The 19,025-nt window shown below is 36.2% G+C and overlaps 2 protein-coding genes across 2 annotated transcripts in view; both read right to left on the bottom strand.

Moving 5' to 3' along the window:
• LOC143240139 (nicotinamide N-methyltransferase-like) overlaps positions 1 to 19,025 on the bottom strand; it is a 425,422-nt gene that overhangs the window by 280,487 nt on the left and 125,910 nt on the right. The gene's annotated exons all lie outside the window — the stretch shown is intronic.
• LOC143236086 (uncharacterized) lies at positions 7,572 to 16,745 on the bottom strand. The gene is made up of 3 exons (XM_076474354.1): positions 16,576 to 16,745; positions 8,743 to 8,966; positions 7,572 to 7,795 (listed from the first exon to the last, which is right to left on the bottom strand). Exons 1-3 carry the CDS (start codon positions 16,662 to 16,664, stop codon positions 7,572 to 7,574), a joined length of 537 nt encoding a protein of 178 aa, XP_076330469.1. The 5' UTR covers positions 16,665 to 16,745.

The following is a 19,025-nucleotide window of genomic DNA, read 5'->3' as shown; positions in this document are numbered from 1 at the left end:
ATAGGCAGAGTGGTGATAGTGCCTGAGCAGACAGATTTAGCTGCCGTGTTTGCAAGCTCATTCCCACGAATACCAACATGGCCTGGTATCCAGAAAACTGGATAGAAGTAGCAGTTAATGAGAAATGGGTCAGTCGGTTTTGAATATTGGCGAGAACAGGGTGTGAGCCAGCGTGTAATTCAGGGCTAGCAGAGAACTAAGCAAATCAGTATAAATAGTGCAGTTGGAGTACTGCTCAGCTGCAATATGATCCAGGGCAAGAGATATGGCATACAGTTCAGCAGTGAACACAGAAGCTGTAGAAGGGATTATGCGTGCAACCACCGAACCGCAGCAAACCATGACCGAGCCCCCTGAATTACCAGATTTGGAACCATCTGTATAAATTGAAATGAAATGATTGTTTGAAAGATATTCATTAAATAAAAGGCGGTACTTACAATCTGGAGTATATGCCTTTTCAGATGAATGAAAGAAAGGCCATATTTGGGGGGCTGTAATAAGCCATGGTGGGATGCTGACCTGTGGATTCTGCAATGTTATCCAGGACAGACCCAATTCATCCAATTGTGCCTGTATGCAAAGGCCAAAAGAAGCAATGGCAGATTGTCTGTTCTGAAAAAGTACAGCCCACTGAGGAAGGAAAACACATCCCCAGGTGGGGTGCTTTGTTAAGAGCGAGTTTGAAGAATATTAAAGATAGTTGCAAATGGCGAAGGTGCAGAGAAGGTTCATGAGATTCAGCGTATAAGTTTTGAACTGGAGAGGTACGGAAAGCCCCAGTGAAGAGTCAGAAGTCCTTGGTGATGAATGGGGTCCAGTATCTTTAAGGCGAAGGTCTGACAGAGCCATAGACCATTGATCCATAGTCGAGGTTTGATCGAATAAGAGCCGCGATACACCTTTAACATTGAGCATCGATCTGCTCCCCAACTGCTAGAAGAGAAGACGGAGGATGTTCAGTGCTCTTGTGCATTTGACCCAAAGCTGCTTTGAGTGTGGTATAAAGGTCAGCTTACGGTCAAAGATAAGCCCAAGAACTTGGTCTCAGGGACCATTGGTAGCAAAACTTCACCGATATGAATTTCAGGATCAGGGGTGAATACCCTGTTGGTGGCAAAAGTGCATGCATCTGGTTTTAGGAGAGAGAAATTAAAGCCGTTCGCCATAGTCCACTTTAGTACTACGATTGAGGGTAGTTTGTAATTGCCGCTCAATACATCTCATGTTCGACGACTGACATGAGATGTAAAGTTGTCGAGATACAGCCAATTCACAACAGTGAGGAGGTTGTTCAGTGATGGCATTTATCTTTATACTGAAAAGTGTGACACTCAAAACACAGCCTTGAGGGACTCCGCGTTCCTGTACAAAGAAGCGGGAAAGTGTCGAACCCACGAACTTGGAATCTCCTGTCCATTAAAATTTTTTAATAAACATGGGTAGATGGCCCGCGTAACCCATATGTATGGAGGTCTCCAAAGCGCCATACCTCCATGTTGTGTAAATAGCCTTCTCTATGTCAAAGAATATTGATACAAGATGTTGGCGGTTGAGAAAGGCTTCTCTGATTGATGTTTCAAGATGAATTAGGTGGTCTGTGGTGGAGTGCTGTCATGGAACCCACACTGGGTGGCGAGAGGAGGTTGTTTGAGTCAAGGAACCAAACAAGGCGAGCATTAACCATCCTTTCCAAGGTCTTACAGAGACAGCTCGTCAAAGCAATTGGATGGTAGTTTGAAGGAATCTTGGGATCTTTCCCTGGCTTAGAAAGGTAAAATAATAGCCTGGTGCCAGGTATCAGGAAAAACATTCTCCTGCCAGATCTGGTTAAAGACAATCAGACGGACATCAAGAGAAGCAGGAGATAGATGGTACAGCATGTCATAATGAACATCATCAGGTCCAACAGATGTACTGGCAGACCAATGAAGGGCCATTTTCAGTTCCACCAGTGTAAAGGGACAATTATAATCAAAGAAACAGTCAGTTCGAAAAAAAAAGAGGTGAGCGCTCTGCCCATGTCTTGATGGCCAAGAAGGTGGAGGAACAAGCAGAAGTGCTAGATACCCAGCAAAACCAGAGTATCAGCGATGCTCGGATATCTACCACCTCCTGACCATCAGAGAGTAAGATCGAGAGGGGACAGAATTGTAGTGCCCATTAACCTTTTTGAATCCTGTCCCATATGATCTTGGAACTGGTGGTAGAAGACATGCTAGTCGTGAACTTAATCCAAGATTCCTTCTGGCTTTGGCGTCTTATCCACCTGGCATGTGCACAGGCCCGTTGGAAGCGACACGGTTTGAAAGTGTGGGATATCTACGAAAAGTATCCCAGGCCTATTTTTGAGCCTTCCATGCTAAGTGGAAAGCAGGATTCCACCACGGACGAGGATATCCGAAAAGCGTGTCGGGGTTTTAGGAATACAGTGAGCAGCTGCTTGTATAATACAGTCAGTTACGCTACCACACAGTGGTCTATTGATGGCTGATATCGATGGCAGGATCAAGTTCTGCGAGAGCAGTGAAAGTGGACCAGTCTGCCTGATCCAGCTTCCACTGGGGCACGCGGGGTAGGGGTGGCATAGACCACGGCCAGTCTCTCTCAAAGGACAGGAAAATGATGGCTGCCTAGTGGATTACTGTCAACCCTCCATGAAAAATGGGAGAATAATTAAGGGGAGCAAACCGAGAGATCAATAGCAGTAAGGACTGACTAGGTGCATGAAAATAAGTGGAAGAACCAGTATTGAAAGAGAGAAAGATTGTGATCAGAGAGCATATGTTCTACAGAGTGACCCCTCCCATCAATAACAGCACTTCCCCAGAGGGGATGATGTCCATTAAAATCCCCCAGGATTAGAAATGGAGATGGCAACTGTTCTACGAGAGCATCAAGGTCTGATTGATCATATGTCTCTCCAGGGGACAGGTAGAGAAAACAAACAGTAATGGTATGACCCAAGGGAACACGGATGGCTACAGCCTCCAAGGGTGTGTTGAGTGACAAAGACAGGGTGGGCACATGCTGATTAACCAATAGTGCCACCCCTTCATGTACCCATCCATCACACAGCCTGTCATTTCTGTACAGAGAAAACTGCTGAATGGTGACTGTATCAGCAGATTTGAGAAATGTTTCTTGTAAGGAAAGACAAACAGGATGGTAGGAAGCAATCAGCGTTTTGATATCATCCAGATTAGAACGTAAATCTCAACAGTTCTATTGTATCAAGGTGGCCATTTTTAATGATGGGTAGGTGAAGTAGCTGGAGAACCCTTGGTTTACGACCCGTCTTTTTTCTTTACTGTCCTTGGTTGGAGGAGGTCTATCAACCTCCATGGATCCTGCCCTGGGTCGAGTGGGCAGGTCTTTGTTATTGGAAGGGGATTCCAGTGACTGAGGACGCAAACGAATATTTGTTTTGCCACTTGGGGTGGGAGAAAAAGATGTATCAGAAGAAATGCCTGTATTTGAAACTGAAGGATGTGGATCTTGAGGTTTGTTGGAAGGTATGGGAGGAACATAGATGGATGTGGAAGTCGATTCATCAACCTTTTTAACCACGGAGGTCAAAAGGCTTTTCATCTGTTTTGAAAACGATTCTCTTGGAGACACTGAGAGATCTGTCTGCACTCCCACTGTAGTTGTGGAATGAAGTGCAGCAGCATATGTCCGAGATGGAGTGGCGGGCAGCAATTTCCGAGCCTCAGGATAACTAATTTTGAGTCGTTTTCAAATGCTGCACCTCTCTTTCCTTCAACCATTTTGGCAAGAACGAAAGTAGGAGGGTGAGAACCATTGCAGTTTACGCAATGTGTGGTCATACCACAGTCATAGGTATCGTGGTCCTTGCCTCCTATGAGCACATATCAGGGAACCACGACAAGATGTCTTTGGTGGCGAATCTCTGACATTGGAAACATCGAGAGAGGGTTTGGTATGTATGGCCAAACCCTGCAAATGAATAACCTGCCTTGATGGTGGCAGGTGCGCGTGATGAGTAAATGTTAAAACGAGGGGTATTTGTTGGCAGTGTAACTCCATCTTTGATAGTGGAGATCGCCTCACTGCAGAAACTCCTTGAGTGGAGAGAACAGCGAGAATCTCTGACTCAGGGACGTTCTTCAAATCCCTGTCAACAATAACTCCTCGTGATGAGTTTAAGGTAGCATGAGAGGTAACCTCAATAGGTATATCCCCAATTGCCGTTGAATTCAAGAGAAGTTCACTGTGTTGGGATGTGAATGTTTCAACCAATATGTCTCCAGATCAAAGCTTCTTTACTGACTTTGGAGAGCCAGCAAGACCCTCTAGTCCCTTCTGAATAAAAAAGGGGGTCATTTGCCCTAAAGGTTTTTCTAAAAGAGAATGTAATATAAGAAAATGGGAATGCGTGTGTTACAGATGTTGAAGATTGTTGCTCAGTCTTCAAGATGTAATCCTTTACCTATTGACTGTTTTTTTCACTATTTTATTTAAAATTTTTGAAGAAGGATCTATAGTGAAAGAGAAAATTTCAGTACCCACTGACCCCACCCACCATGGAAGGTGGGGATGCACTACAATGTCATGCAAGGACAATGCAACAACGCCAGGGTTTCGTAAGCACTATACCCAAACACCAGCATCAGGCACAATGTCCACAACACCCGTTGAGAACTTCCAACACTGGTACTTGGTTGACTCTAGCCCAAGTGGACCAGCCGATTGACCCAAGGGGGCCACCCAAAGGCCACCCGTCTACAGGAATTCAAGGCCATAGTGGTGTGTTAGGGTTGGACCCCTCAACCACCAGGATCCTCTCTACTATTCACAGATCGCGATGCACAGCAAACACGTGGGTGGATGTTTAGATCCCAGAGAAAGTAACCAGACAGAACAGAACCTTTGCTTGGAGGTCCCCTCACCACGTACAGGAATCCACATCGAGGGGATCAGAAAGAGACTGCACAAGTTTAACTTGCATGGGAGGTGTGCAAGGAGGAATCCTTTGTTCTCTAAGAGAAACATCAAGGCCAGAGTGAAGTTTGCTAGAGAGAATGTAGACAAAGACCAGGGCTTCTGGAATAATGTTCTTTGGACAGATGAGTCCAAAATTGGACCAAATAAAGGAAAAGAACCTCATACCAACTGTGAAGCATGGAGGTGAAAGTGTCATGATTTGGGGCTGCTTTGCTGCAGGCAGGACCTGGACAGCTCACAATCATAGAATCCACCATGAACTCTATTATGTATCAGAGGGTGCTTGAGGATCATGTGAGACCATCTGTAAGAAAATTAAAGCTGAAGTAGAACTGGACTCTGCAACATGACAATGACCCAAAACATACCAGTAAATCCACCAAGGACTGGCTGAAAACTAAGAAATGGAGAGTCCTGGAATGGCCTAGTCAAAGCCCAGATCTTAATCCCATTGAGATGCTGTGGGGTGACTTGAAATGGGCTGTACATGCAAGAAACCCCTCAAACATCTCACAGCTGAAAGAATTCTGCACTGAAAAGTGGGGCAAACTTTCTTCAGACTGATGTCAAAGACTGGTAGGTGGCTACAAGAAGCATCTCACTGCAGTTATTTCAGCCAAAGGGGGGTAACACTAGCTATTAGGGGTAGGGTGTCCTAATTTTTTCCTCAGTTAGAATATGCATTTTTGTAGAATTACATTTACAGAAGATCTTGAAAGTCTTTTCTTCAGTTTTAATTGTTTAGTTATATTCCTATAATCCCTCAGTATTTTTGAAATTAGATTAAATATATAGATATCCAAAATGTTACAAAAATACACAGGCTTTCATAGGGTGTCCTAACTTTTCACATGACTGTATATTACATGGATATACAAAATGAACATTTTCAACAACCATATGTTAAAATGAAGTATGAGCTTACCTATATATTTATAAAAGTAAAGGAGCAACTTGTAGTAACATTAGTTGAAAACTTGAAATACTGTGATTTACAAATATATATACATTGTAAACTCCACCCATTCTATATCATGATGTAATTGATAAATTGTATTAAGTTCATGATGTTAGTCATCCCAAGATATTATCCTGATACAAAGCTAAAGAAACAAGTGTTTGTCTATGAATTATCAATGAAATTAGCAGTAAGTATAGATATACCATGATATTATTTAAGAAACATTAGTAGCAAAGGTGGCCTATTCATAGAATAATTATTGGTAAAGAAAATTAGATTAACATCTTCTGATACATAAAAAGTCAGTGTATTTTAGTAACACTGTGTTTCAACATTTTGTCTTCTATTCAATATTGCTTTCATCACATGGAATGGACATGTTTCAATTTTAAGGTAGTTTTCTGACCATAACTTTATTAATTCTTAAAAACAGGTGAAAACTATTTTCAAGTCCATGTTGTCCTTGCTACACTAATTTGTTTGCATAATTATTCACAAATATGCATGGAATGTGTTAAGATTATGGCTTGTATTCAGTTTTGTGATGCAGTTCATTTCAATGTAATAAAAATATTGATTTCATAACTTTCCAGTTAATGTAGTGATTTCTAATTATTTGAGCATATATGTGTGTGTGCATAAAATCACACTCTTGTTTAATTTATAATAGAAATTGCTATTGCTTACACCATGTTTGTCATAGACAATTACTGCACATATATGTGTGTGTGCATAAAACTCACACTTGTTTAATTTATAATAGAAATTGCTATTGCTTACACCATGTTTGTCATAGACAATTACTGCACATGTTCTTTAGCTGTAACGACACCCAACAATAAGATGTGAAGAAAACTGTTGTTAGGACAACAATGTTTGCTTACAACCAATATGGCTTAAAGCAACCGTTACAGGGTAACCAACAGGCTGTTTACAATCTCCATTCATCATTTTCTGACCTGCTGGCAGTTTGATACAAGCAGACACACCTTTATATATCAGTTTATGTATTATGTAGTCTACAACACCAAGTTTATTTTATATCCTTATTTCAATTGTTGTCTCTGTGTGTATCACACTCTTATTTAATTTACAATAGAAACTTATCTTGTTTCAATTAATTCAGTGACTAAATAGAATTTTAAATGTTATTAAAATTATATCCATGTGTTTTCAAATAGTAATTGCTTCTTGATCTGAAAATCAGCCAGACCAAAGTAGATTATGAAGAGAGCTAACATTTGATGCATCACTCTCATATGATCTGGAATTATGAACACTCATCTTTATTCCCCAATAACAATAAGTTTTGCTTACCCCTGAAATTATAGGAAGAACATGGAACAAACCATGCTCAACCAAAGGTCCAGTATGGAGCCACTCTGTATTTGGAATTATGAGAAGACGATGGACCCTCTTCCAAGAACAATGTACTGAACCAATATTGATCAAAAAGAAGAGCCACGTTCAACCCAACTACATAGCTAAGCGTCAAATTTGAACTAGTAAGCTCCTTCATATGTTGGTGTCTCTTATACCAACATCTAGAAAAAAAACAAACCATCCAGGAACCTGAGTGGGAGGGCTCCCAACTTCACCCTCTTCTCCAAGAGTAGAGGAATTCACTCTACTACCACCTTAGTTAGTGACTAGAAACCGAGTGTGGTAGGTACTGCCTAGCTCCACTTGTAGAATATGGGGTGTAAAGCTCAATGGGGAGTCCAGGAGAACAGTGCTCTAGAAACAGTGCAATAGGTGGACCACGTTCTCTACATTTAAAATAACCAACTCCAAGTTGTTCAATCTCATGACTGGCAGAGATGGGCTGGATCCCCTTATGCTTTACTAATGATAGTCCATGAGTAGCTGGTTCAACATAACAGTAATACCATCCAATCAGCCAATAGGTAGTCTTATGGAACACCTCTTTTCTACAGAGCATGCTCCAACCTCAATACTACTAGTGTAGAATTGCTTTTATTTATATATATATAAAAAGCTTGGACAATACTTGACAAAGAGTAAGCTCCCATGATAACAAAATAAAGGACCTTACAATGTAGCAATGAAAATATTCACCCCTCTGTATAATCTTGTGGTGACTGAGAAGTCAAGAGATTTAAAGGAGGTATAGAAAAAAATTGAATCTAAATTCTCATCAGAGGGATGCCCACAACTGTACATATCACCAAATTATTGTCTCAATCTCACTACAAATGAGGTCACTGAAAGTTTTAATCAAGAGTGGCCCTGACCCACATCCCATTTGTTATGCAATGCTAATTATCATAGGTGGAATAGGAGAGACTTGATTTGCCTCCATACCAAAAATAATCCAGAAATCCATTCCATGTAATGGCTTGTGAATAGAAAAAACTCAAAGTACCTCCAAATGATCATAGCACTGGGAAATCTGTTTGTGATGCTTTGTTTAACAAATTGGTAAATTTTCTAAATGAGGTGCTTATGTACAGTATCAGATAAAGAGCACACTTACACAGGTGGAGAGTATTACTAGATAAATGCTATGAAGGACAATTAAGGGCTGGAGCAACTGAGAAAAACAAATAAGATCAATGCTTTGATGGGCAAAGGAAAAAAAAACCTAGCAGTCAAATAACAGCTATGATTTTGGAAGAGATGTGCATGTTTTAGAAGTTTTAGATTTCTTTAACTTTTTTAAATGCACTGTATAAAACAATATATTTATTAATTTAATATATGGATGTGATATTGAATATTCAAACATTATGAATATCAAAATTGAATATTTTTTGATACAATAACTATGCATAATGAAGAAACCTACCTACCTGTTTCTGGTGGAGATAAATGTTCTAACATTCCAAAGTTAAGGAAAATTTTTTGAAAATGTTTAAACATTTCAAAAGGTTCTCTAAGTGCTTCATCAAATTGAAATAACCCAGTTTTGCTGCCAGAATGTCTTTCAGTGTCATCTTTTTCTTCACTGTTATGATCACCAAACATCCATATATTTGGTGTCTTCCTGAAGAAATCATCTAAAAATTCTTTTTCACTGAAAAGAAAAAGTCTCAATTCATAATGTAATATTACACAATGCTTTACAAATCTTTAACTTCTTGGTTTAACAGTTTATAATGGCTACATTTAACATAAGCTATCAATAAAATCAAAACATGTTCTAAATCTTTTCACAATCAATGTATTGTTACTTATAAATGTCATACTGTTTGAGAGAAAATTACATTACTGTATGTGGAAGTTACAGTAAAATAAAAAGAACTAACTCTAATAATCTCTACTACCTTCAATATGTATGTAATTTGTGTAGAAAATAAAAGTAATCAAAGAGGAAAGCTACCTACATTTTTCCTTCTGTTTCCTTATTCAGTAAATAGATATAAACCATTATACAATAAACTATGGATCTCAGTATCTGCATGTTCCCTTTGGTCAAAAACAGTTTGTTCTGCTGTTAAGTTAATATTAGCTTAGATATTTTTTTTTAACTTGTTACCAATATATCTATAAATAAACCAAAAATTGTATTAGCTTCACCACTAACAACAGAGAGCTGGTTTGTTAGTTTGACTTGTCCATGACTATGTCAAAGGCCTTTTCTTCAGACATGCTATTGAGTGAGTTCCTATGAATATCAAACATCCAATCTGAATCATGAAGCTATGTCCCTTATAAACTTAGCCCCCAACCATCCACTGTCTTATATTCTAGTACAAAACCAACATTACCTAAAATACATGCTTCAAATGAAGCAAGTGATGTCAAATACCTGGAATCTGGCATAGATATACATTTTCATAAAAAGATTCATGTAAATCTAAAATCTATTGTGGATCTTTCCCTAAACACCTACTATATTGTATTCCAATATGGCTGCTATCGAAAGTTAACACTACTTAACTCTTTCATCTGCAACATATAACTTCCATCTAAAGTTTAGCATAATTTTCATGTAAAAATCTAAACCTCTGACTAATGTTAGTCTGTTATAAACATGAACAAGCCCAAAAGAAAAAGCACTGCACCAATTGAAAGGATCCCCAGGGTACAGGCTATAGTGTGGAATATATAATGTACCCTAGGTTTTGGAGGCAGAATGAGGAAGTAGGACCCACACTGTGGTGGGGATACACTGTTTTGTCTTAACCTCCTTTTGCCAGTTTCATATGGAAAATAATTAAATAATAAAATAAACAAAGAAATGTAAATATAAATTACGAGAGTGACCGAGATGTGAGTGCTTAAGTCCACAATGTCTTGCATCTATATCACCCTTCACTGCCTGAAGACAATTGTGAGGAGACTGCTCTCCAAAGTAAAAGAAGGAAAAAATAATAATAATAAGGTTCCACCACCCACTGGGGAGGTAAATAAGAAAAATAAACTCACCTCCTGAAGTTGACATTCCAGCCCCAATTATGGTAGTAAAGCACTAATTAAAAGCCCATTAGACGAATTATACAAGCAAGAAGGATCCCAACCAGTTATCTAAACTAGTATGACTCCTAACCACCACCCATTAAGTCTACAACAACTACCAATTTTCAGACTCTAAACAAGCCTTTATATGCAGGTTTTTATCTGCATAAAGTAGTGCCAAATTGTCTACATGACCTTAACAACTAAAACTAGTTATCATACACTTTTAGTAAAATTTTTTTATTTCTTTATATTTATTTAATACTTCCTTATATTTATCACAGAATATTTTAATAATTCTATTTAAAGTTGCTTTATTAAATCCATTAAATATTAATTTTTAAACAATATTTCAACATTAATAATAAAATATTGTCATTTATTAAAACTTTTATAAAATCTGAATAACAAACTTTATACATATATATACACACACATTCATATAACATAGTACCAAAACAATACAAATATAAAGAACATAAGGATGACATAGCTATATACTTATCATCCCTAAGCTACATGGCTTTCAATATTACAATTTGATGTAAAATGCATTCTTGACTTTAATATTACCAGTTATATATTCCTAACCATTAAAATGAAGTTTATCATACCATGGTCACATCAGTACTGGCATCAGCATCATAATTAAAAACCTACAATGTAAACCAAGTCGAGCTAAAATATGTCTTGATTACTACAGGCTCTTGCTTTGAAAATGGTCAAATTCACCAGCCTTGTGACTATTTTCTATTTGTGCATTTTACATTGTAACATTAAGTTTTAATAATGAATGTCATGTAGAGATGGCCTACATACAACTGTATCATCTCTATATTATTGTTTGCATTATTCTTAGCATTGCCATGCCTACATCATTTTGCATTTACAGAATGTGTTTTGTTACTTGTTGGAATAAGAGACAGCTGCTGTCTGGAGCAAGATCTGTTGTGGGCCTTACTTCTATATGAAGCTCCATATCATATTACATGTAAGCCTATTTCATGCTTTCTTTCCTCACAATTTCAAAATTATCTGCTGGACTATCATGTAGCTACTGAATACTGGGAATAGAATGTAAAATTAAAATTAATACATAGCTTTAAAGTAGCAGCTTCATAGCATAAATTAATTCATTTGGGTTACAATAACTTATCATAAGAAAAAACCAATGTACTCAATGTAGTGAAATTATAACACAACTTTCAGCTCAATCTTGTAATGGAACCTAATGATCACATTTTAATGAGGACGAGAGGTAATTATTACAAACCTTGTATCATTTAACAAGAATTTTTCCAACTCACCAACTGATTCAAGCAATTTTATGATACCTCAACATTTTGGTAATGATTTTTATAGCAACACTGAAAGAGTTTCACAGCATCAACAAATTGTACTAATTTATAATCATGCTCCAGTGGCAGTACATATTAACACAGTTGATTGATGTAAATGCATAAAACTTTTACTTTATTTTTTAATTTTATTTTTTTGCTAAATTACCTAACTTGTAATTATTAAAGAATATCTGAATCTATGCCTCAGGCTGAATTCAGGCTATGAACCTAATACATTACTAGCTCTAATACCAGTTAGGCTGATAAGTTATAGGATACTTATCAGCTTTAATTTCTACTACTACCTTGTGCATCTACAAAAAAGGAGGGCACTTGTTTCTCCTTAGAAAATGAGAAAGAACTTTGATTTATCCACTCAGCAAATGTTCAAGAATTTAAGTTTTTGTTATTCATTTAACAATTTTACACTACTTATTACACTTAATTTTCAATTCTTATAAAATTTACCAGGTTTGTCAGCCACTTTAATTAAAATCTCTAGATACCTACTCTGTTGCTAAATGTTGAAAAATGTTGCTACCAAGGTAATTCTCAATTAAGTCATCCAAGAGACCAATGTTGTCTTGCCAACACCTCCCGAGCCCTGACACAGTGTGATTAGGATCAACTTGTTGCTACCTGCTAGTAATACCAGCAGTAAATTACCAATGAGATGAGACAGTCTTACAGACACCCATGAAAAATCATGGACAGGGCTAACCCACTGCCAGTATAATACCCAGAGAAGTATCAACATTATACGAGCCAACACAACAACATTGTGTCCGCAATTGTTTGTATTATGTCTGTTAACAGAAAATTACTTTAATTTTGGGAGATACATCATATCATGACATAAGGTAAGAAACACTCAAGCTAATTTTGTGAAAAGTACTAAGCTTTACAAAACAATATTTTTTTTGTTAAGATTATGTTTTGAAGCACACTTAAACCTCGATTTATTTGTTCATTTTTCTTACAGGGTCTCTTTGTATTGATCAGTTACTGAAATTGAATTTCTAGTTTTAAAATATATTAATCTTAAATATTATTTTTAACATACACACAAAATAAATGCCACTGAAATATTGAGCTTTATGTAACCTTAAATTACTATACTCACATAAGGTGAAATTACCCTATAGTGTTAAGAACCTAAAATAAAAAAAAACAAATTTACTATTAGGATTACCTAATATATATGGCTAAATTTGTAGTATGGCTTAATCCTTTCATAGCAGGTCAGGGGGTCAAAGGTTATGTCATCCTCTTTGTTAACTTGCATTCAAAATTTTATTCAACTACTATTTTATGAAGTTTGAAATTGAATTACAGATTATAATTTAAACTTTTAATATTATATGTGAATTAATTTCTTAACTTAAAAGTAAATATACTTTCTTAATTTAAAAGTAAATATAATTTCTTAATTTAAAAGTAAATAATAAAAGAACACATCTAAACATGCATATTGAATGCAGCATTTGTTAAACATAGATGTTTGTGATGTTAAAATACTAAGTCTATAGTACTAATTAGGAACACAAATTAATAATATTATCATGCTAGAATATAAAATAAGAATTTCATATCTTTGTATTTTGTTGAGATATGACTTGTGTACTGAATCAAACATGGTGGCCTCATTTATCTCTCTCAATTTTTAAAAATGGTTCCCTATATCCACTTACTTCAATATATGATACACTGCTGGCCAAAATCTTAAGGCAAATGAACATAAAGAAAAAAATATGCATTTTGCTTTGTTAGACTCAACCACTTATTTGAGTAGAGCTTTGAAAGATGAAAATAAGAAAAAGGAAAATAAAATAAAAAACTTTAGCACTTAATAGGAAAAATGTGAACACTATGAAATTAGCCTAAATAGTAGCTGGTCAAAGTTTAAGATCACACAAAAAAGAAGTCCTAAACAGGGTAGAAAATGCCCAACAAGAGGTCTCAGTAGTGAGGTGCACGGCCATCATTGTAAATAACTTCAAACATTCGCTTTGGCATGGTTGATATAAACGTTTGCAGAAGGCTGGCTCAAATGTTATTCCAAGTGGTGAAGATGGCTTCACGAAGATCATGCAGTTTGGAATTGATGTCCATTTCTATAGACTTCCCTTGCCATCCACCCCAGACATTTTCAATGGGGTTCAATTCAAACAAACACGCTGAATGGTCCAAAAGAATCACATTATTCGCCATGAAAAAGTCCTTTGTCCTGTAGGCACTGTGGATTGCAGCATTGTCCTGCTGAAAGATCCGGTTATTTCCACACAAGTGAGGGCCTTCAGTCAATACCAACATGCCAATGTAGCCAGTTGCTGTGTGACGCCCCTGTATAACCTGAAACTCCATTGTTCCATGGAAGGAGAAAACACCCCATATCATGATGGAACCTCCTCCACTGTATCATGTAGAAAATGTCTCTGGTAGGATATCCTTATCGTGCCAGTAACGTTGGAAGCCATCTGGACCATCCAGGTTAAATGTTTTCTCATCAGAGAACAAAACCTTCTTCCACTTTTCTACATCCCGTGTTTGGTGCTTCTCAGCATAGTTTAACCGAAGCTGTTTTGAGGTGTGGCCTTTGAAGACGTTTACGGTTTGTAAAGCCTTTCTCTCGTATATGCCGTCTTATTGTTCTTGAGCTGCAGTCTGTGTCCATAAGGGCCTTAATCTGGTTCAACGATCGGCCAGTGTCTTGCCGGACAACCTTTTGAATCCTCCTGCTCAACACCAGCGAAATTTTCTCGAGCTGACCACTTAAAATTCTCATTCCATATCCCTCAGGGTCTTTTAAGAAATTTGCAACAGCAGTTTTACTGCACCCAATCTCACCAGCAATGGCACGTTGAGAGAGACCTTGCTTTTGCAGCTCGACAATTCTGCCACGTTCAAACTCTGTCAACTTTTTAGCCTTTGCCATGATTTTACCTAATAAAACACAGGAGATGTTGACAATGCTAATGGTTGAACACAAATTAACGCTTCATTTCAGTGTGGTCTTAAACTTTTGACCAGCTAGTATTTAGGCCAATTTATAGTGTTCACATTTTCCCTATTATATGCTAACAAAAGTTTTTGTATTTTTATTTTCCCTTCTCTTATTTTCATCTTTCAAAGCTCTACTCAAATAAGTAGTTGACTCTAACAATGCAAAATAGATATTTTTTCTTTATGTTCATTGGCCTTAAGATTTTGGCCAGCAGTGTATGTGAATAACCAATCAATAGCTTAGAACAGTGATGGTGAATGTGTGGCACATGAAAACATTTTGCTGGCATGCAACATGCAGTGCCACCTCTTGATTCTTTAAACCCTAATACTAACCCATAACATGTATATAATGATTATCATTATTACAAATGCAGCAGCAAATGATTTTCTCTAACCCAGGAGCAATGAAAAATGTTCATGGGAGATGTCTCACGCCCTAGTGGCGGCAGATGACACATTTTGAATTCCTCACACATGCAGTGTACACATCAGTATCTGAGGAGAAACAGAACTGTTGGTATTGGCTTCTCTCTGCTTATATTTTTCTTCTGTTGTTTGCAAGTGAATACTGGATACTTAGTGATGATAACGGCAAATAGGCATTTACTTTTTTACAGTAAATATATGAATTATATTGTTAAAATTATGTTCCTTGGTGTGGTATACATATATTTTTGATCAGTTAGTTAATTATAATTTATTTTTATACCAATTATAAATTTTCACCTGCTGTTATGTTATGGTAAGTTACATTATCACACTTAAGTTAACTGATATTTTTAAATTGTATTTACCCTTTCATACTTGTCAATGTCAGCTCAACCAGCAAAAAAACAAAAATGTTAAAATGAAAGGTGCAGTAGCAGAGGTTTTGAATAATCATACACTGAAAGATTTAGCATAATCAAAAAGGGTCATAGAGCATTATGAATCTTATGTTCTGAAACAGTGGTGTGCAGGACTTCCTCCATAATGCAGCATTATGAAACTGTTCATAAATGGTTTTGTAACAAGCATGAGCGAGAACAAAAATAACACATTTCTCAAGAAGTCAGCAACATCATGCAGTCAAATGTTTTCATGAAATTGTTTCAAGTAGTTCCAACTTAGTTGCTGCTAGTTTTGAGTTTCCAAAGATTATTTATTCCTCAATATGAAAAACCATTTAGTGATAAAGAGTATATTAAAATAATCATTGCTACAATGTGCTCCTTTCCTTTTTGATGGTTTTTCAAAAAAAAGAAAAAAATAGTCAGTGCATTATAGAATTGCCAGCAATAAAAGATAGAATATTAAAGATGGAAACCAACATTACACAACAACTAACTAAAGATGCTGGTTCATGCAAGTTACTTCCATTTATCTTGATGTTACATCATGGATCCACATTTAAAGTTTTTACCATTACAGTCAAAAGAATAGGCAAGTTCATACAATCAGGTCTGATGGGTTTAATATTTGTAAGATTAATGTAACTTATTTGTTACAGGCTCAGTATAATATACAGAAGTTCATCTACACATTTGCACACATTGCGTAATTGCATTATAACTTTAATACATCATGTGTATCTTCACAAATATGGTAGACTTTTAGTAAAGATTGGAGGTATTTTGTATGCAAAAAAAAAAAGGATTTTTTAATGAAATATTTTTGCTAAAATTTTTTTCTGAAAATAGTCTGTGTCATTACTGGTGTCTGAGTGCAAATTGATTTTATGTTAGTTCTTCGCTTCTCTTTTCTACTTCACTAACACTTATATTTAGTAACAGTTAACGTTAGCGATTAGGCCTAATTCTAATTTGTAGAACTACAGCTTATAGTTATACCAGTAAATGTTCTAGTTCTGCAAATTTTTGTACAAGAAACGTTACAAACCTTTCTTCATTTATCTTGTCGTGTTGTCGAAAATCTTCAGGTTCTCTTCGAAAACCAAATAAATGTTGGAAAAGATCATGAAAATTCATTTTCCAAAAACACAACTCACGTCAGTCGATTGCCACACTCGTGAACGCAATGCTAAACTTAATGTAACGAATCTAAATCGCCTTTAATTCACCACACAAGCGAAAAAAAATTCGTTATCACTATTAAGCTGTTGGCTGTACAAAACTGTTTAGTGTAAGTATTATTAATTTATTATTTTGTTTGTTACTATTTAATTATTGTTTGGTTTTTCATAATAAGGAAATTAAAAGTAATTATTTTAAAGTTGGTTACGTAATTTGGTAAGAATCGAACCTTGTATTTATAATTCATTATTGTCGATATTTAACTAATATTGTTGATGTCATGTTACTCGGATCTTTATTATTTTTCAGGCCTCGGTGAGTAATATATTTACATCGTAAGTAGCGCATAAAAGTTCAGAATACAGAGGTGGTAACCCACGGGATGGCGTAGATGAATTATTCACCGAGACCATTGTGATAAGAGTAGTGAAAAATAGCACTGCACAAAAATGTTTTTGAAAAGTTTTGCTTCCTGAAAAGTTTATGCTGATTGTGACAGGTACCTGGTAGGTATGCACAAATATAGTTTCGGTTTTGCTTCACCACGTAGAAACTCTGAGAAATAGACAGTTAACTGTTTACCGGCAATAGCGTATTTAATTGCGTTTATGTTTCTAATACGCTATTAAGTTCAACATAATTAAAGTGTTTTGCTCCTGATTTTCGTTTGTATTCAATGTCCAGTGCATGACATTGCAGTGTCCAACAGCAGTCAGCAAGCATTGACGGATTCCAGTTGCCCTGATATCGTTTTTCCATTGTAGCAATGTCCTGGTGAAACTAAATATTTCGATGAAACGGTACGTGATGGGCAAATTTGGATGTGATTTTCGCGATCAGCACCCAAAAATCTATAAGGAACACCCAACAGTGTTCAAAAAGCAAAAACTTTGTTGTGCAGCGTAGTTTGTCTTACTATATGGATTCTAAAGTAATTGAGCCTTTGACAAGAAAAATAGAACTATATAGTCAGTGATGTCGAGAAACCCACTTGTTGAGAATTTATATGCAAAACGGCTCGTTTGGGTTGAGAAAATATTTTACATAGAAGAGCGAACAACGTTTCGACCTTCTTCGGTCATCGTCAGGTTGACCTTTCAAACATGTGGTCAGCTTCCGGTCAGTTACCTCTTTCTTTGTGAACCTGACGATGACCGAAGAAGGTCGAAACGTTGTTCGCTCTTCTATGTAAAATATTTTCTCAACCCAAACGAGCCGTTTTTGCACATAAAGAACTATATAGTGTTTACTATATAATTGTGAGATCAATAGTGTAAAGAGGCTTTGTACATACATTCAGAATAAGTGAAGGATGTGCTGTATGTTTACTTTCGAATGTGTCGCCAACAAATCACAGACACAAACTATAGAAGAAATCTTATCTCAATTTTTCATGAAACTCAAACAACAACAAAGAAGCCACCACAGAATATTACATCAAAGCACATGATACAATCAATGAGAAACTTTATCGAATGAAAATTTTAGACTTGTGATAAATTTTCAAGATATAAAATTTAAGTAATCTCTTTTGATTAAATCTATATGCCCTTCCATTAACAGGTACAATGTCTGGCTTGTATAATACTTTATAAAAATGTATTTTATTTGTTCATTTACTTCAACTTTTGTTATTATTATAAGTTACTCTAGGTCATTCAGTAAAACCTTTAGCATTATTCATGTGTACTGTTCCATTATATTATTGTAGTTTTATTTTATTTTGGCTACCCAAATTTACAATTAGTCAGGTGTCTGTGACATTCATTAGCCCATGAAAAGGCATAAACTGAAACGTCAGATTTAATAAATTAACTTTCATCTGAGATTAGTTGTTGTCTTCATAGAAAATAGAAATTCGCCCATACAAATCAATATATAATATTAAGACTACCTAATGAACTGTCAACAGAATTTTAATATATTTGTAGTTTAATTCCCCTTTCGTCTTTACAGTATATTTATGCTGCATTGCTTGTATAGAATAGACATTCCACACATGTCTAAAGTTTTCTTTTTTCTTTTTTTTATGCTGGAACTTTTTGTTAAGACACTGAAGGAACACTTTTATCCAATCAGAGATAACCTTACTTTGGTCAACTCCCAAGCTGCCTAAAGATGACGTCCTGGGTTCCAAGAAAAACGAAAGTCAAAAGAAATCAGATTAATATTGTTTTTTAAATGCCAGGTCCAGAAAAGAATAATAATGATAATGATCCAGGCATTCAGAAAAAGAATATTCATCATAACCATTCGAAAGCTTTTAAGATTCAGTGGATCGTGATTACATCGATACTTTGTCAGAGATTTTGTTTC

The sequence above is a fragment of the Tachypleus tridentatus genome, chromosome 13 (genome assembly GCF_004210375.1).
Source record: "Tachypleus tridentatus isolate NWPU-2018 chromosome 13, ASM421037v1, whole genome shotgun sequence".
NCBI classification, from domain to species: domain Eukaryota; kingdom Metazoa; phylum Arthropoda; class Merostomata; order Xiphosura; family Limulidae; genus Tachypleus; species Tachypleus tridentatus.
Note: the sequence above shows the minus strand (reverse complement) of the source record. Positions and strands in the feature narration are given on the sequence as shown.